This window comes from Gymnogyps californianus, chromosome 20 (assembly GCF_018139145.2).
Source record: "Gymnogyps californianus isolate 813 chromosome 20, ASM1813914v2, whole genome shotgun sequence".
Taxonomy (NCBI): Eukaryota; Metazoa; Chordata; class Aves; order Accipitriformes; family Cathartidae; genus Gymnogyps; species Gymnogyps californianus.
This window is the reverse complement of record NC_059490.1, coordinates 10178939-10200051: the sequence shown is the minus strand read 5'-3', so window position 1 is coordinate 10200051 and position 21113 is coordinate 10178939. Positions and strand designations below refer to the sequence as shown.

Below are 21113 nucleotides of genomic sequence, written 5' to 3'. Positions count from 1 at the left end.
TTTCTGGGCAGAGCAGTTTCACACAACTCTAGTTACCTTCCAGCTGCTGTCACTGCTGAGCCCGCTTACTGCAAAAGCACTCCTCAATAGGAACACAAGTACAATCATGCTGAGTTATACTTGTGCGCTATTTTCTTGCCAGGATTAATTAAAAGAAATACAACAGCCCATAGCCATGTAAAACTTCCAGTTACTGTTGTAATAGAACATTTTATTTATCCAATAAATGTGAACTGACTATATTTAATAGGCTAGAATATAAAGTGATTTTAGTCAGTCAAGTACTTTCATAATCGTAAAATTTACTGGCCATTCCTTTATGAGATTTACATGTATTAACAGAAATTAAAGTAATTTGTAATCTGACAACCTTAACTGCAGACCATATTAGTACTCCAGAGATATTTTATGTATCACCTTATATCCCTAAGTGCATGAAACAAGTTACATGTTTCTAGAAGTCACCGAAACGCAATCACCTCTCTGGTCACAGAACTGCATAGAGCAGTCTTTCCTGTGAAATACTTGGTAGAGTTGCTGTTTTGCAGGACAGAGAAGGCCTCTACTCTAAGCAAATAGATCTCTCTGTATCATGAGTAAAGACAACAAGCAGAGCAATGAAACTTAGACCAACTACATCTTGGGAATACACAGTACTCCCAAGAGCACTGTAGGCAGCAGTCATCGGTACTTCCTTGAGCACCTACAAGTGCCAAGTGTGTACTTCAGGCAGTGTTCAAGAATAGGAAAATCCCATACATACATATGTACCGTGAAATGCAGAAGTGACTGGACTCCTACTGAAGGCGAGGAGAAGGTTAGGAAGAAGACTTGTCAACCAATACTACTAAGACCTTCAAAAATAACTGTCAGTATGTCCTTTAGTAGTAGATGATAAGTTGATACTGCTAGTCCATGTTACATTTCAAAAGCAAGTTATTAGTGCTAGAGACCACTTAATATTATTGTTTGCATGCAGAAACTACAAAACAGGTCCTGGAATTACAGGAAAGGTAATTACTTCCAATCCTTCCCCAGGACACATAAAAATGACTGATGCTGGCCATTTAAAATCATCTGCAAAGCTTTGTAAAAATAAGTTCATTATACATTTAGATCCAGGCACAGGAAAGTACTACTGAAATGAGCAGAGTATACATCAAAGATATTATCAATGTTTACTATGAGTCTGGAAGACAAATAAAATATTTGAATACAAAAACCCGACACTGAAGTACCAATTATTCAACATAGAGATAGAACATGATGGCCTGTTGAGAGGAAATAAAACTAAGTCTTAAATTATGAAAGTAACATTTCTAGAAGCAATACATCTATTACTATAATAATATTAAAAATTAGAACACTCACATACCCACAAGCTACCTTTTCTCTCTCAATTCCACAAGTCCTACGCAGCAAGCATCATAGACCATGGAGATATTTTTAATCCCACTTTTACACATAAATGTAGTTAACAACCCTGTTTCCTACACTGACTTAAGTTCCTTCATTAAGTACATTCACTTCTTCCAAAGGCACAGTCTTAGAAACAATTTCAGGAGACAGTTGCCTGAAAAAAGACCATGCCTGAAAAAAGACACCTGAGAAAAGACCATTCACAAGCCGCTTTCATTAGACTTACAAGACAGACACTACACTATCGGATACATTCATAACCTGACAGTGAAAAACAGAACAAGTAAGACTTCCCAAAATAAGTTTACGGTAGTCAACACAGCAAAAACCATCTCCACATTGCTCCCACCAGTAACAGGTGGCACAACCTCAATATTATCGCAGAGAAAGCAACGCAATTGGAACCGCACACGTAATTCTTTACACCTCAAGACTACAGAAGCTAACTTTTTATTGTAAGGTTCTAATTCCAAATAATAAAGACAAGTTTTGGTAGTTAGATACTGTATTCTAGTTCTTAAAAATATATCTGCCTACTTCCAAAAACCACCATTGAAACAAATGGTCTTTTCCACAAAAGGAAAAGTCACAGACTATGTCATTCTGTCTAAGTAAGTTTACTAATACAAACCTCCTCAACGCTACTTTAGCTGGATGGTTTCCAGTAAGGTAAAGACAGTTTAACAGAAGATTAGTGCTGCATCCAATTCCCCAGGGAATATTCGAGCTCCAGTTTGTTTAATAAAGTTTAAATGAAACCATGCAACCTCAGCTAAAAATGTCACCGCAACTTACAGTAATTTTAACAAACCTTCAGCTCATCCAACTGCCGAGGATATTTTCAGTTTAATAGTGTTACTTAAACTTAATGCTGTTTATATGGATTTATGACTCTACTATTTTTTTAAATTCACATCTGTCGAAGTAATGATTTGTGTAGTGCCTTCCAAAACAGTCCCATGCTGGAAACCACCATCTCTGCACTGCTTTCACTCCACATATTTATCACCGAGTCATCCTGGAGTTTTCCTTTTAGGATAAAACTGTATCTGAAGCTCAAACTATGCAAGCCTAGATGCCCAACTCTAGACTTAAACCTTATTTTGCCACCCATATAAAACTGACCTGAATTTCAGAGGGGATCCCCGCAGCTGTGTCACTGATATAAACGGGAGCTGCAGGGAATCTGTCTCAGAAAAAATATGCTACCCTTATGTAGAAGCCTAATGTTAGATATCCACATTCTGGACATTAGATAGAATGTTCCATTTGAAAAAGGAAGGCAGGGAACACAGCTGAAGTGACTGCCCTCCTCTTCCTTAAAACTAAGACGAGTGCGTAAAAACAAGGTTAATTATCTGAAGCATTTACTGTCTAGTACTCAATTTCTGTAATGTTTACATGTGCTCAATCAACTACTCTCAAATTTAAAGTCTGTTTTGTACAAAAATTGTAGCCCAAACAATGTACATAAAATCATAATTTATGTATTACAGTTTCTCTTCAAGCAGCAGATGCTATTCTTTTTGCTTACCCATTCTGTAATGTTAAAGTAATGTCTTTAGATGTACCTTAAGTTCTGTTTAATTAAACAAAGCTGGAGGAAATTAACCTTTACAGTGGAGCTTTGGCAAGTTTTGCAGACACATTCTCTATTCATTTTAGAAACTTTTTTCTTTCCACATCCTGTAGCACTAATCCCACCCCCACCTTCTCGTCTTTATCTTGGAAAGTTTTAAAATGCATTGTGAGTAATGTATGGTTCAACGTACAGGACAAACTCCGTCACTTCAAGACAAAGGTCGTACTGAAAAGCACAGGACAACTTTATACAACAAAAACCCATGCAAAACTCAGCAAGCTGGGAAGCAAATACCTGTCTCAGCATAAATAACTCAGCTGTTACAAGACTGCTAGTGAAATTTATTGAGTCATCATAAAAATATGATTACATAACTAAATACACCTAATATTGATACTTTTGCTTGTTCACTTCCTGTTTTGGAAAAAGAGATAGAAGAAAACGGTTACATCAAAGCCAATTCCTCACTAATCGAAGTACCTACATTGCATACTCTGTCATACTTCCTTAGAGACTAATGAATCTAAGTTAAGGGTTGTACAAATTACCTCAATAGTATGTTTTATTCAAATACTGTAAGAAAGTAGTTTAAATCTTCCTTAATTTTTTTTTTTTTTAAATGATACAACACTAGGAACACTATTGAGGTCACGAATATAAGAACCGCCATGCATTACAGTCTCTGCTTGGCACCAGTAACTAACTTCCATCTAAAGTAAGAACCAACAGAGTAACTTATCTTCCCATCTTGCAGCATATAGCTGCTCTCCAATGCCTTTGCAAAGAAGCTTAAAGATTTACAGATGCACTGAAGAGAAGCAACACTAAAATTTACGAGCAAGCGCTGCTGCTTAAGATGCAACAGTTCACGTGAATGTTAAGCACTGTAAGAAACAAATATCCATTTTGAAGGGAGCTTGTCTAAAGGTTAAAAGAAGTGGTTCGTCAGGCTTAATGGATCTATTACAGCTTATATAACATACTTACTATACACCTTGCCTGTGACATGTGCAACGAGAGCGAGCACAGTAAGTGCATTTTAAATTCCTATTTAATATTTATTAGGAAAGTCAGACCAGCCACAAAAATACCTTCCTTTACAATGCTTCTTCCCCTACCCTTCAAAATCCAAGCACAATTATGTAAAATGCTGTGGTGATACAGAATGAGATACAAAACGCAGCTTTCAAAAGCATACAGTTGTCTGTTGTAGTAAAGGATAAGAATAAAAGCATAGCATTTGAACTCTTTTAATACTGCCTGAGACATTCAGGCAAGAGACACTTAACCTCTCCATGTCTTAATTGTCTCAACACTAAAATGAATATAAATTCTAGTCTACATCAGACAGATGTTTGATAAATGATCTAAGATACTCTGTATAAGTACTATAAGCTACTACTAAGGAGCTGCTTTAATCAGTGAAAAGGACAGAATCTCAATAGTTTAACTGAGGGTAGGTGGAGTTAATCTGCCATGGCTACTATAAACTGACAGCCAATTAACATAATCTGTAGCAAACTGGACACAGAAACAACACGCATATCGCTTTTCTTTCCTTTCATCTTATTAGAGAAAGTAGTGACTGCTGAAAACCACTCAGTGATTTGGTAACCTCTATTTACACCAGAATCACAAAAGTAACATGCAAATCATCACTTCCATTAGTATAAGTAGCAGTAACAGCACCAAAAAGCTGATAAAATCTTCATGTCTCAAAAGCCTAAAATATTTCATTTGGCTACATGAAAAGAAATCATTTATTCTAGTTTACAGGTGACCAGCAAACAAAAAAAAAAAAAAAAAAAAAGCCAAATCAAGGCAGAAGACCACAATGTATCGACAATGCTGAAAAGCAAAACAGGAAACAAATTACCGCATAAGCAGGAAGAAAAAAAAAAGAGAGGATAAAAAGTTCAGTTAAGGTGAAGGGTCAAGAAACTTTGAGCTCATCAGACTAAAGTATCTTAAAATATATCTAGTAGGGCTGGTACTTTTTCCCAGAATTGTAAGCGTCAAAATGCCCACAATACTCTACAAACACACACACACACACACACACACACACACACAAAATCTGAATTTTCAGTGTCACTACTGGATGAAAAACAGCTTGTTATGTCAGTGCCTTCGAAAAAAACAAAAACAAAACACCAGCCCTGCAGATCTTGAGTATACAAAGGAAGCAATAATTTGCAAGCATCAGCATAACACTGCATTTATTCTTTACTAAGAATAACCAAACCTGAATTTTCATAAAACAGACAATTTGATCATCCTTCAGAAAGCAAGCAAAATTCACCTACCTCAAGCTCCTCCTGACTTCCAGCTCAGGTTTTAATAATTCTAATATTTTGATTTTTAAGTGACAATTTTACAGGTTCAATATCAAACTCATAGGGCATATAATTCTCTAACCAGACAATTATCTTCCCTGTAATCACTTGCTCAATATTTCCCCCAGGAATCTACATCCTAGTTATACATGGAAATTTTATTACTTTTTTCATTAGTCTTTATTGTGACTTAATGGCTGCGGTTATGAAGTTGTCAAGAACCAAAGCAATTACTAAAAAGCTTCAAAGAGGTAAAAAGTGCAAGCGAACATAAAGTATGCTTGGGAACAACCCCAAATAGGAAGAACAAACTGCAAAATACAATTGAGATAAATGAACCAGCTATGACTAAAAAGACAACCTCCACACCCACCCGTTCCTGCCAAAAAGGAATCCACTTGAGAATATTTTGGGGGAAAAACACAGACAAAAAAATCCTGCCTCCCCTAACGAAAAAATTAATCCACTCTTAAGGAATCTTTCATAACCAGAGTATCAAAAATGGCACCATTCGAACTACATAGTGCCTCTCACTAAAGACTTAACAGTCTTAAGATGACATTTACCAATAACAGGAATTTAAGGATAACAGCAACACAGTTTTGGTATTTTAAAAAAATCAAAAAATCAAATTATTCAACCCATTTGTATTTTTTTCCTCCTACCTATTCTTTGGGTTTTGGTAGTAGTGGCTCATCCTGGGGATAAAGCTTTTCTTGGTTCTACTGGACCTAACCATAATGTATATCAAAGGTTTAACATCTTGTGTGTGGAGAGCGGAAGAAATTTAGTTATTACAATAGGATTTGCCAATTTTCTGTAACATGAGTACTTAGCATTTATGTGACGCTTTTAATCTTCAAAGAGCTTACTTCTCACAGTTACCATCCTCAAAAAGAATGCCATTAAGTATTATTAGCCTGTTTTATCCATCTGTAAAGTATCTCCATCAGGGCACACACTGTCACATTGCTATTTGGATTATGTTTGCTTCAAGCAAAGCTAATCAGTAGAGGTTCTGTGACAACCCTCCCCATAAGACTAGCACGGATAGGAATTGCTACATAATAGCCCCAACAGTGAAATAATCCTCCCACCATCTCAGCACTTAAATCTTACTGGCTATATTTCATATCCTCAGGAATTAAAGGAGCCTAGTTTTATATGCTTACCAGTCCAACCCTGTAAGAACCTGAAAATTCAGAAACCTCTGCAGATCATTAAAGTAGCTTCTACCATACGTATGACCGCAAATTTAAGTGCAATAGACTGCAATATTAGGGACAAAAGTAATTACTGTTATCAATTAAAGAACTGGTAAACTCATTCTCAGTGACCGAACAAAGTGATTTCTAGCTGTGATTAATCAGAGTATGCCACCTTTCCCGGCCACAGGCCCCTGTCAGAGCATTTATCGCTTCTTCCAAGGTGAGGTGCTGTTACTGCTCTAGATGCTCTGAATAAATTATTGCTGACCCTGGAGAAGAGAAAACACACTCAGCTAGCTGACCAGCACAGCCAGGCAGGGAAACGGTACAGAAAAGTAAAAGGAAAGGAGGCAGAGGTACAAGTTCTAAGTAGTTTTAAACACAGAGCATAAGCCACCTTGCAGCAACAGCACCAAGAACCCTGAACTCCCCTCCAAAAGACAGAAGCATGGACAAAAATGAATCAGGAGTTAGGGAAGCCCTAGAAGCAAGCAACCCTGTCTGGGATGCCTACCTTCACCTGAGCATAGTCATCGCTCTTTGCCCAGTTTCTAACCTCTTCATTCCTCATTTTTCTTTTCTTTTCCACTACTATTTTCTTCTGATGCTTCTTCATAGTTTACATAGTTTGTACATGATTTCCTAAGATGATGGTTTTAGCTCTCAAACTTTTCAGTATTTGGAATGGATACTTAGTCCGATTTGGATTAGAAACAAAAATCTGCTCTTCTGAGCTGTCCGTTCATCAGTTTTCCTGGCAAATACACTGAAGGTTTGTATTGTCACAGGTGAGCAGAACAGCTTCTGTCACAATTCAGAAAAGCTGCTTCCACTTTATTACCACCATGAAAATCATCTAGACATTTATGCTTGTTAAGATACACAAAATTACATTATATAACTCATTTCCAAGAAATAAACAGCCTATTAAAATGAAAAGCAAAGGCAAATGCCAACTATGTAAATGCAAACACCACATAAGGACCTTGCTACAAAATAAACTGTAATATAACAAATATTTCATATCCTCTCTCCCAACAGTGTCAAAGATATTAAATGCAGCTCTACTATGAACTGTTCTTTAATTAAAAAAATAAAGCCTAAGCCTGAAAGTTAAACATAATCTGCAACTTCTGCACAGGAAGGCAGTGCTTCCTATAGCCTTTAGTGAGGACGAAAGGCAAGGAGTTCTAATTTGTGATTGCTAGTATAGTTTTGATCAGGTATTTACTCAAGCGTTAGTCTCCGGCAGCTAAAGAGCCAACTCTAGTTAAGCGCAGTACTTAAATACTATGACAAGGAAAGAATAATAACAGATTCAGATAATTATACACTGCTAAATCTTAATTTCTAAAGTTAGAAGAAAAATATTACTCGCAAGTCAAGTGTTTTGGCACAAACACGTTACACACATGTATGTATACATACAGCTGATGAACAATAAAAGGCTCTGTATTTCAAGCCTTCCTATCTCAACTCTTGAGGATATATCTGTCTAAAATATAATCTCAAACTCAGATGCAAAGTGAACTATTTTAGTGTCAGGTCACAAATTTATGTCTTCTGTTACACTGTTATAAACACATGATAGCAAGTTTGCTACGCAATCTGTGAACGGCTGAAAAATAAAAGCAGAATCACAGAGACACTAGCCTATATAGTCAAGAAGTAAAATAAAAACTAACATGTGGTTAGTTCTGGGACCCTATTACATGTTTGGTAGATCACCAAGAACTGAATCAGAGATTTATTTTTTTTTAACAGACAATAGCAAACAATTAGTGTCACTATTTCCAAACTCCATTTCCACTGCTGCATCTCCTGTTAGGAGAATTCTCCATTAACATCCAAGGACTAATATTTTGAAGAACTATCCTGAAAGACACCATACTAGTTTTAAGTATATCTGTGCTCTACTACAAAATTTATCTCTAAAAATATTCATCATTAGATGTATACTATTCCTAAGGTCCTACATTCAGAAGAATGAAACAGCATATTTAGACACGCCATGTAACAGCCGTATGGGAAACCACCTTCCAGTAATTTTACTGCCGCTGACCAGCTTAGATTGATGTGATGACTCAAATTTCAGAGTTTCATATAAACACACTGTCCGTTGTTTCACAGAAGAGAAGCACAGAAACAGAAACTATATTAGAACAACTTAACACCAAGGAGCTACAGTGCCCTGAATAGCGTCAGCAGTTGGAATCTCTCCCTGAATCCCTGAAGAGACTCACAAGATATCCCCACAGACATTACAGTCTCTATTAAAGTAGTACATTTACATAATAAATTATGAACATTTTATATGAAGAGATATTTATCAAATATTATATATTCTGCTTTTTAACCTCTGTTCTTGTAATACTTTGGCTTCTGCAGATATTTAGCCAGTGTTCTATATAAGAATTAGTGTCTATTATGGTTCCTTCCTCCTTTAACCTATCTACATTGCAATCTACTCATTATTTACAGAATAAGATTAGTTCAAACAAGACATTTACACCACTATTCTTTAAGCAAGGTGATTAGAAGACAATGCTGAATTGCAAGTAACACAAAAAAGTGGGGAATTTGTTAGTGGCAAAAAGATGGATTATAATTCTTTAGGAAAAGAAAAATCTTGTTAGCTGCAAGACTGGAAAACAGGGACCTAAAAGTTCTTATATTACTTCTCCACTGATAACAACCTTCGTTAACATACTCACAGAATACAGAGCAGGCTATATTGACTGCACTAACCGCTGCTGCTTTTTCTGAAAGCAATGCTGCTTCAGCAATGCAAAGTGCAAATCCACTTTTTTAATTTTTAAACTAAAATCCAGGATTTAACTGCCTCACATTGTTAGGGAAAATGTGGTAAAAATCTTCTTTACAAGACCAGGAAATTTCCAGTGTAGAATAAGATTTTGTTTCTGGATAACACCTAACAACTAGAAACATGGATTGCAAGGAAGTGCTTCTTCAGCCCAAAATAGATTCATGATGCCATATTCAAGCTCATTTTTAGAACAAATGTAATCTGCAAAACTGAAGTTCTCATAATTACTATCCAAATACTTCCAGTTCTTTTTCTCTACATCCACAGACTTATTAAATCTGGCACTTCCTGTTCTGCTTAGGTTTCTGAGTTTCTTCCACATTTTTTTCATTCAAGGTTTCAGAATTTTAAAAGAACAGATTTTCCAAACTAATGCAGTAAAACTGATCATTTAAAACTACTGTAAAAAAGTCCAACTAAATCAGTCTTGTGATCATTTGTAGAGTTCCATTGAGACAGTAGCATATACCTGTTAAAGTATTTCAGTTCATGACTTGCTGCCAAAGCAGTCTGCCATAGGACAAAACCTGAGCATTTCCATTATCACTATAAATTAAGATAAGGAATATCAATTCAAAACACAAAAGAAATGTAAGCATACACTCTATATTAAATACTTAACATGAAATTAAATTGTATGAGTGGATGACATGAAATTAAATTGTATGAGTGGATGACAACTGAAAGACCAGCTAACAAAAAGATAGATACAATGTGAATAAAAACCACAGCTTCTGAGGAAGAATTCAAAAGGGCTTGTAATAGGTTTTATTTTTAAAGGATGAAGAATACACTTTTATACAGAATGCAATTATCTCTTATTTTGGCCTGGTGACATTGCCTTTCATAACTTCTGTGTCCAATTCAGACTCTAAACTAAGCGAAACAGCTTCAAAGGATTTGGACATTAAAAAAAAAAAAATCATCAAAATACATGTTATACAAGACACTGAAAAGTATAGCTTCGTTTTCCCTTTCTAGTTGATGGTTAGAAGCACGTATGGCACTCTGACGACTGATGTGGCTGCCTCACTCCAGAGCAGTTCTAGACTGCCTTTCTGTGCGGCTCATGACATGCACCTGCAGAGAACCTGACCAGAAGAGAAGTCAAATCCCTTTTTGAGGTACAGCATGTCTCCCTGACTGTTCAAAACCATTCTAAAAGTCAAAATTTAAGTGTATGGCAATGCGTAAAGCCAGACGATATTTCTGCCCATCTTCTCAGTTTCTCCAGAATTACCCATTACGAGTAAGGGACTGTCCTGTTAGTTTCAACAGCATCCTTGTCCCAGAAACTCTGCATGGTTTGCAGTGCGTTCCACCTTAATGCACTGGGGAACACACTAACCTATGCAACTTATAAATACCATTCCAGAAAAGAGATCGTTATTTTGCCCCAAATACACCACACGGTAAGCACAATGAGTTGTTAGCCTCATCAGCACATTTCCATGTGATAGGAGAGGCTTGTTATGTGTTGTGATAGGCTAAAGGGAGAAGGGAGAGGAGGATTTAAACACCCTAGAGATCACGGCATGTCACCTGATACGCCAAGTCAGCCAAGTCACCCTACCTGCGATAGCTAATCACTGTAGTGGAGGTAATGATTCAGATAAGTAACTATTTCAGTGCTTTTGCCATTTTTACATCAAGTAATATATACAATGGGAAATAAACCCTGGTCATTACAAACTGCCTTGATTATCATTTGTCCAAACCTTTCTCAGGCATATCCTATTTTGCCTCAAAACCACATAAGGGCCTTGTTGCAAATGGTAGCACATTTGTAAAAGAAAGCAATTTTGTTAAACTATTAGATTATTTAACCAAGAAACACACATCTCTGTCTCCTAGAAGTCAGCCACATGTCAGTATTACACTAAAATAATGAAGGAATTTTTTTTTATTGTCATTATGATGAATGACTTAATGGCCTACACAGAAAAATGCTGTGATTGATTATAACTTGCATCAGTTTTTAAACAGATTTGGTGAACCACTATAGAAACTATATGCAGACACATTTTCTTTCAAACCAAGATCTGAACCCAGCTTATACCCATTAAGAACCAGAAATCCAGAAGAACTTTTACACCAGTTTAATAAAACTCCAGTTAAGAGAGATGCACTCTTTCCAAACATGTCCCCACCCGTAAGGACTATGCCAACGCTGCTCAATTTTGAACACAAGCTCATAAAAAACCCCACTTCTCAGAGGTGTTAAAATTCATTATGTAAAAAAGAAATGCTAAGTATTATTACACAGCTAGGCTGAAAACACTAAAGCTATACAGACACAGTCATCACTAACAAAAGTAAGATGTCCCCGAAGAAATCACAAAAGAGAATGTGCATTAGGATTTTGCCACTCTTTAGGCAAGAAGGGTATTTTTATTCCAGTAAGTGGTAGCAATAATATAGTATTCAAAGTTTTGTGGATTAGACCCTTTCAAACTCTTAGGCAGAATCTACCTTAATGGATTTTTCTTCTACATTCATTTTTGCCCAAAGGCTTCATTGTGTCATTACGTAAATGACCTTTTCATATGAAAATTAAATGTTAAAAGATGCTTTTTGTAGTTCTTCAATACTGCAAATATCACATGGACATTCACAGTAATTCACACTAAGTATAACTTAAAGAAATAGCAACTGCTTCAAGCAATGTAACAAATTAAGAAACAACTTGTTTTTAAAATACTTAAAAACTCAAAGTCTTATTTAGAATTAACCTGCAGAACTTTCTTTCCTATACAGAAACTTAAACTAGGAAATCATCAGTTTTATTATGAACAATACCGAAGACTAGATTGTAAAATGCAGTTCTGAAAACATGCATGCAGAACTTGAAGACCTGCATATATACCTTCAGCATACTTTCCATCTCATTGGATGTTCCTTGTAGAACCCAGCTAGCAGTCAACACCCAACTAGAGCTCACCTGACGAGAGGTTGGGCAGTTCAAACCAAACGCTGTGTGCTCCTGAGTAGCCTCCGCTGAACACCTAGTCCCACATGTTATTCAAAATAATTCTGTAAGTTACCACCAAATAGTTTAGTACTGCTAGCTACCTAGGGTGCAGTAACAAAGTGGACAGCAAACACCATACTCATTACAAAGGCAAAGACTTCTCAGTCAAGGACAGGCAGAAAAACTCTCACGCTTCTTCTACTCATTAAGAACACAACTCCGCTTCATAGGTAGGTATCCGTCAGTACCTAACTCTGTAAGGTTCCATGGCGAGACACCAAACATTTCTTGGTGCGCTCCCAGTCCCTCAGTCAGCAGCAGTAAAACGAGACTGCAGCTCCCAGCCCAAGGAGGAACACAGCACCCACCTGGCCCAGTAGGACCCAAGTGGATGCACAGCTCCCCGCTGAGCAAATCTTTAACAGTAGTCTATTAATTTTAAACAACCCGGAAGGCCCTAAAAAACCCCAATTGGGTAGCTCTGGTTTACAACAGTCCTTGAAATAATTTAGTCAGTGGACAGAAACAATTCTGGTATTTGAAAAGGCAACACTTGTTCTGCCCCTCCTCCATTTCTTTGCTGTATGCTCACTGTATTTTTAATTTCTTCTTGGACCAAAGAAGAGCAGGATTATTTTAAAAATAATTAGTAGCTAAGTCATACAGATGCCGTGATAAGAGCTCAAGGACATACAACTCATTAGACCTATCTGGCACTCCCCATATACCAAATTATTTAAAACAAATGTATGAATACACAACCTAACCAAAAATATACTCAATTTTCAGAAGATATTCTGTCATTTTTAAAGTGACAGACATTAGTAACATCTGTTTTTTTCAAATGCAGAAAAACCATAATCAGTCCTATCACAAAGCAGCAGTTGTACAATAATCTTATTTTATAGAATTAAATAGACATATCATGCCTCACTTAATCACACTACTTGCAAACACTATGTTCTTTTTTATTCTCACAAAGCTTGTCACCCCTTCACAGGCCCATTTTTTGAACGTGATTTCATTTTTTTGAGTACTACAGAACTGAATGCCTTATTTTATGGAATGAGACAGCAGGCTGGCTTCCCTTTGAGCAGAAGAAAGGGGGTGAGGGTTGTTTTACTCATTTCTCCCATAGTGCCAGCAGCCAGAAATCCTGATACTGTTACAGGTCAAGTACAACAGGACCTAAGTAGCCCTCTTTTTTTTTTTTTCCTTTCACATTTCATTAGAGATGCTTCATATCATTTTGAAAAGCTTCCTAGTTTCTATTTTTGTCTTATTTTCTCTGTAGGACACTGTCAGGTAGATTTAGGACCCTGATGTTATATTTCATAAAAACAAGGCTTTACAAAATTCAAGATGAACAGAAATATTTCATAGAATCTATCAGGTTGGAAAGTATCTCAGGAGGTCACCTAGTTCAACCTTGTGCTTGAAACTGGGTCAACACTGAACTCAAACCAGCTTGCGGAGGGCTTTGTCCGGGCAGGTCTTGAAAACCTCTAAGGATGAAAGTTCAACAACTTTCTCTGGGCATGTATATTACTTTAATAAAAAAAAAATTAAAAAAAAAAAAAAAAAAGCCTGTTGTTACAGGAGTAAAAACTAGAAACTGATTAGAAAGAGGTGACCATGAAAAATAACTGATTTCATTGATTAAAATACAAGAAATAAAGCAGAACAAGCAACAGTTATATGAGCTATGAGATATATAGGCATATAACCAATAAAACAAATAAATGTTTAGAGTACCCAATTTTAGTCTACATCAATATCAGAAAATATATTACATATATAATAGCCTAATAGTGTACTTGTAGCTTATATGAACATGTTTAACACTCAAAATGAGGATTTGTTCAGCTTATCCTTTAACTTCCAGCCACCATGGCTGGAACGATATTATCTATTTATGCTCATTTGGCAGCTTTCCTGACCGCTTTGATTTGAATCTCTAGTCACATGCTGACAGGACAAAAATGCATCTAATATTATGAGACTACTATTATTTAGAGACACGATTCACCTGTTGAAGCGAGAAACCAGAGGACTCCCGACATTTACTGAGTCATATTTCAAGGTTTTGAGGGCTTTTTGCTTTAAGATGTTCAACTGTTTCTTGTTTATTAAATGCTTACATTCTTAAATCCTCTTTTATCAGACTTACATCACTGTGTCCAACATCTGAGCAATTACTCACCAAGTTACTGCCATGCTTGGTACAGCTGGACTTGGGAATCACCTAAGAATTACTAAAAACCTACTAAAAGGTATGTGATCAGCTCCCTCAGAACCACAGCACTCACAGAAGCCTAAGCAGAAGGCAACGCTTTCCTCTAATTCGTTAGTTTTCAACTGGTATTTCGTAAAGAACTTCTAAAGACCACAAAAGGCATCTCAGGAAAGGAAACTTACTGTTAGTTGACTTAAGTTCACTATACAAATGTTCCTCATTTCCAATAGGAAATAACTTGGGCAGTTATAAGTAAGAAGAGGTTGAAAACCACTGAGTACACTTCTCTAAACTTGGAACCTGAAGTAAAAGAAGAGAAAGTGGTCACTGCAACTTAGCAGATGAAGAATTACAGATCAATAACCTCTCTTCTAATAGCACCCTCTTTTCACCAGTTCGTGGAAGTTTAAGTAGAATTCCCCAAGTCACTTGTGCATTGTAGTACATGTTCAGCAGAGACTACTGAGGTATCCTCCCAAAACAAGCATCGGAACTGAATGCCAAAGTTGTGAAATAATTACTGCTCTGTGAATTTGAGCAGCTACTTGCAGCTTTACAGATTTATAAACAGGAAGTGTGAAGCTATGCATTCATACCTGCTTTAATCATATGACAGAGCCCTAAAGCCATCAAATACTGGCTGACATAACAAGTCTCGCTGCATAATCTAGACTGTCTCAACAGTGGATCCTATTCATTCTGATAGCTAAAAAAAAAAAAAAGAAAAAAAAGAAGGCTGAGGGAGATCTAGGCATTTTCATCACATGCATCTGAAAACTCAAAGCTCCTTAAACAGAAGGACACAGGTTCATACCCCTAGAAAAGAACATATCCTGAAGAATGTTCACCTACCTATGGTGTTCAAGAACTGTTTTTCAGATATGAGAGAAAAGAAAGTACAACTATTGCCTTTGTGGGATATAGAAAGAAGAGAATAAACCACTAAAGCGGTTCCCTGATAATTTTTCCTAAAAATGCATCTGGGATTTAAAAAGTTAATTTCATAGTCTGGAGTAATAAAAAGTAGTCTTCTATAGGCTCAAGGGTTGAGTCCATGGATTTTGTCACCAGGCTGAGATCAAGACAACCTCAAATAGATGATTATATATTTGCACAAGTTTTCCATCATCCTTTTGTCAGATTTATTACATCTGTACGCTTGAGGATGTTAATGATCAGACACCAGATATATATGCCTTGATTTAAATAAAACAAATGTAGCTATTTTTCAAATTCAGTCAAGACACAAAAGGTCATCAGCAAGATTTATGCTCTGCCCATCACATAACATTAGTGATTATTGGAAAGCATACTAACTAACCTTTCTGTGGATTAAAGCGGGTTTTCATTGCTTTGACAGGCTTGTTGTTCTCCAGTTGCTAACATCTTTGAGATACACAAACAGGAAAGGAAACTGTCTTCAAAAACTACTATTTCATGACCTCTCCAGAGGCAAATCCTGTGAAACTGATACACTTGCAAGTTTTGCCTCAATATTAGCTGGCGTTTTAATTGCATGCATATTTTTGAAAGATGGCACTATTTTTGTTCTTTTTTGCTCTTTTTCTTAAAGATTATTGTGCACAAAACAAAACACAATGAAACGGATCTATCAGCAGCCACTCATTTCTCCAAACAGTATACTCACTGACCACGCTGACACTGTGGCAGTTCCCCCTTCTTCCATCCCAGCATACATGCAACAAAAATTTTACCTTGCTTCAAGCAGAAAGAAAAACCCACCTTCCTCTTCAGCACAAATTTCACAGAACCATGATTATTCACTGACATTTCTTTTAAGTGGTTACCTGATGGAATATTTAGCACACATAACCTGAAAACGGCCTGAGCACGATCTCCTCTAAGCAGCATTCAGAGAAACTTTGACTATAGATTCTATAATTTCATAATTTTCAAGTACCTTCATAAATTTACGCTCAGTCTGCGATTATATTCTGAAAGTTACTTAAGCAGAATACGTTAACAGTCACTGGAAAATACAGTCCCTAGGGATCTGAAATAACTTGGCCACCAATACCATGTAGCCATCTCTTTCCTGGGGAATTTTATTAAAATATTCTATACACAACATAGCATAGCGCACGAGCTAACACAACAGTAATAGAAAGTTCCTCCTCTCAAAGTTTTATTGGCCCAAAGACAGCTCTTTAAGGAATCGGGTGTCAAGGCTGCCAGCAGAACAAGTAAAAGATAAGGCAGACTTTAGAGCACTACTTCCTTGGCATAAGGCAAAGCCTAACACTGGGCAATCCCCAGAAAGAGCAAGCAGCCAAACAGCCTGATGAACAGAATGGTAGTAGAGGAGTCAGAAATCAGAGGCCCGCGTTGGAAAAGGCACCAAACCAAAAAGGGATACTGACTGAGCTAGGGAAGCCTGCCTGACTTGTGGCACTGCCCTAGGAAGAAAACTGCTGTTGGAGCTTAGGGCTAAGAAAAAAAGCAACAAACTCAAGAGCCACATTACCAGTTTATGCCATCACAAACTTAGTTTGATAAAATAACCAATAATCTTATGCCCAGTTTGGAATGAAGCACTTCTTTTACTTCACCTGTAATGACCTGTCCATGAATTTCACCTCCTTACAAAGAAGTCATCCTCAGAAGGAGGTCTACAGGGTCAGGAAGAGCTCTCACCGCAAGTTCAGAACCCACACCTTTTCCACAGCAACAACCAAAGTAGTGCCTCTGGCTACTATAAATAAAATGACCATAATTTGGCAATATTCTTAACAAGAGAAGAGATGTCTAAAATAGCATCCCTTACTTTTCACTCCCAAACTATACAACCGGACACAGATTTTACAAGGCATGAGGGAAAAAGGGAGACTAACAAGACTCAGTGTGACCTGCACTGGTGGACACAAGACAACTTCATCATGCCCATCCACACGGCCACGTCATCCACAGCGCAGTCAGCTGTGCCAACAAGCAGAAAAAAAAAAAAATTTTGCAGTACTATCTCACACTCAAGGGTGAAAAAGGCCATTAACACTAGGCTGCTCTCACATTTTCATCTCCTTGAACAGAAGTTACATTTTAGCTACACTTATTTATATTGTGAGTGTTTAACCACAAAAACTCTCCTCACCTTCACAACCTTTGGTTACTCCCAAAATGGAATTGCAATAAATAAGATTGCAGCCATTCACAACTTAAAAGTCAGCCTTATGTTCTGAAGCTTACAGAACCAGCAGCATTCATTGCATTTTTCCAGATATTGTGAACAACTGAAATGAAAACTAGTGTCTCAAAAACATGATCACAACATTCTGAATGATTACTACTTCTACAAGTATAGTTAACCACTACTGATTACATATGAAGAATTCACAGTTGAAAAATTTGTACAATATCACCTAATATAAAACTTTCTCAGCATTTAACAACCAGGACACAATGTTAGAGAAGGTAAATCTAACTGGACATAAATATATTTGGCTTTCTTTTTTTAACGTTTATCCGTTACCACTGTTTGTGTCCACAGAAATGCCACAAGTACCAGCATGGTTCTGCGCAAGTACGAATGGCCTAACAAATAATGTTTTGATAACTAGCCTGTTTTATACATACAATGATTCACTGGTTAAGTAAACAACGTAGTTATTTAGCAAAACATCAATTTATATTAGAGAGCCTAAAACAACCTCTCTGTTCTCCTACAGAAAAACAGTATTAAATGCCTCATACGGATAGAATAACATCAAAGAAAAATATTACATTCACTGCGCAAGAAATATTTTTAAATAACTTTTAAAAAAAAATCTTATTTTTATGTCAAGTAAACTTTTAATTATGAAACATCCAGATCAACTTCCTAGATTTTGAAGCAGTATAGGAGTTTATATCTAACTTTAAAATTCAAACCATTTGGTTTTTCTTATTTATGAACTTTGGAATATACATCTTGACCAAATGAATGTATTTTTCACTGGAGAGCTTATTTCAAATACTTCCTGTTATATTCAACTTCACACCTCTACCAAGCTACATTTATGACTCCAGCTCCTCTAAATATACATACACCAATGCCTTTGAAGACTTCCTATACTTTCACTAGAAGTGAAATTCTTCAAGGCTGTTATGTTTAAAATCTGTAACAAAAGTGAGTTTGAATCACATATTTGTTTCTTCTGCTTGACAGTATGTTGCTCCATTTCCTATTTGACATGGCATCCCTCAGAGGCTCCACCATAAAAAAAAATTAAAATATATTTAATAAAAATCCCATTTCACATTAATTTGTTTCTCCTTCAATTAACACTCAGTGTTTCCTCCCAGTTTTCCCTTATCAATCATTATATGCTTCTCAGATGTAAGTAGAAATAAAAAGGGCAGCCATGTACTGGTTTGAGCTTATGAATTTTATCAATGCTTTAAATATCAAACAGGTGAACTGCTTTAACTGTCTGTACTACATCACATGAATGCACAATAGAGCAACAATTATAAAAAACTATCCTTCTTGCAAACCATTTACTGTTGAAAATTACTGTCCCTCTTTGTCCTTGGACTTGGATATCAGTTCTAGAGCAAGGTAGCTGCCAGGGTGTAGCTTGCCTGTCGCCTTGGAGCCCTGCAGCTGCAAGTATTCAGCATTTAGCTTGTTTATGTTTTCCCTTCGCTAGTTCCTCTTTAAATTCTCCAGGCGGAATCTAGAAACGGACTAAAAGAGCAACATATATAACAAACCACGCAAGCTACCTCCATCTTTCAACCTAGAGATGCAGATGCGTGCTCCCCATCACGGACAGCAGCAAGTAAACATGAGGAGCCAGCAGGTACGAGAAAGCCGTGAGCTGACAGGCAGCGCGGGGAGAGGAGCAGCACGGCAAGTCCCGTCACATCGGGATGGCAGGATTTCCCAACGCCGTTTTCCAGGGTAACTAGGGAGAGCCGGCAAGCGACAGGCAAAAAGGCAAGGCCGAGGGCTGCGAGACAGCGGGAGGGTCTGGCGGCATCAGCGCCCGCCGGGTGCCTCGGCCCCTCGCCGCCCTCCCTCCCCGCCCGGCTGCGGGCTGAGAGGCGGGAGCAGGACGGCACCGCCGAGGGCCACCGGCGACTGCTGCCAAGGCGTGGAGGCGGCTAGGAGAGGAGATCCTCCCCGCGGCTGCTGCCCAGGCCCCATTATTAAGACAGGGGAGATAAATAAATAAATAGGGGGGGGGGGGGGGGAGGAGAGGAAGGGGGCGGGGAAGGAGCCTGAGGGAAAGGAACGGCGCAAGTGTCTCCGCGCCGGGGTCTGTCATGGTGGTGCGAGGAGCCACCAGACACCGCCTCGCCGCGCCGCCCGCTGACAGGGGCAGAGCGGGGCCCCCTCCCGCAGCCGCCCCCTCCCCCCCCGCGCGGCTCGCTCCTCAGCTTCCCCCCCCCGGCCTTCCGCCGCCCTCACCCCTTCGCAGGGCCTCGTCGTAGCTGAGGAAGCCGATGCGGGACTCCTTGGCGCCCATGATGCCCCTCAGTCCATGGCCTCCCCCGCCGGCCGGCTCGGCGCCGCGGAGCCCGGGCTGCGCCGCTAGCGACTCCGGAGCACAGGGCGCGGGCGGGGGGGGCGGGGCGGGCCGGGGCGGCCGGGGGGAGGAGGCGGCCGCGCGCCCTCCCCGCCGCCGCCTCCATGGCGGGTCACGTGAGGAGCCCGCCCGCCGCGCCGCGTCACGTGACGGGGAAGGCTGTTATGGTTCGGCTCCCCCCCCCCCCCGCCTCTCCCTTGGCGCCTCCTAACGGACGGCGCGCGCGCGCGCGCCTCTCGCTCCCCTCCCGCCACAGGGGAGCGCCCCGCGTCACGTGACGCGGCAGCACCCGCCTCGCTCTCGCTGCCAGCCGAAGGCGCCGGCGCGCGGCCCCGGCCTTCCCCCTCCGCTGCTGCCGGGTGAGGGGGGCGGCTGACGGGAGCGGCACCGGCAGGGCATGCCGCCCCCTGCGCCGACCGCTGGCCCGGGCAAACCGGGGCCCTTCCCTTGGGGTGGCTATAGGGGCAGCGAGGCTCGAAAGAGGCCGGCTGGGGCTGTGCAGCGGAGCCGGCGTCTCGGGTCATGTGTCAGGGCCGTTACGCGCCCAGCCGTGCCCCACAGGGTGTGAGGGAGAGCTCTCCCCTCGCACACCCGCTTCGAAGTTTGGCACTTGGCGAAACGGTCAACGCTTGCGGTAGGTGCGCGCCCATGCAGCGAGGGAGAGGCGCAAGGCTGCGGTGCGACGGGGCCCCGGGCGAAACGGCCTCTCTTCCCCCCTACGGCAGGGCGAGGGTCGCGGCCCTGGTTCGGCACCCTGTGCCTCGGCCCTTCAGCCCCCCTCGTACCTCGCAGGGGACCGCGGCTTTCCTCAGAAAAGTCCTCGGAGGAGAAGTACTGCAAGCATGGGGTGACAGAAGGAAGTTTCTGTTCCATTAAAATGTCTTTTCAATGTCTGAAACAGAAACACGGACTGAATTGTAAAAGGATCAAGAATACTTCTGTCCTTTGCTGTTCTTCAGCATATTTGCTTTTAGTATTCAGTCCAATACTTGGACAGAATGGGAGG

General features: G+C 39.4%; 1 protein-coding gene across 1 annotated transcript in view; it reads right to left on the bottom strand.

The window, feature by feature from the left end:
* The window catches only part of USP32 (ubiquitin specific peptidase 32), an 82079-nt gene extending 62032 nt beyond the window's left edge, over positions 1–20047 (bottom strand). The window contains exon 1 of the mRNA XM_050908810.1: positions 19990–20047. Within this exon, the coding sequence (XP_050764767.1) occupies positions 19990–20047 (58 nt within the window). The remainder of the gene's footprint in view (positions 1–19989) is intronic.
* Positions 20048–21113: the final 1066 nt, after the last annotated feature.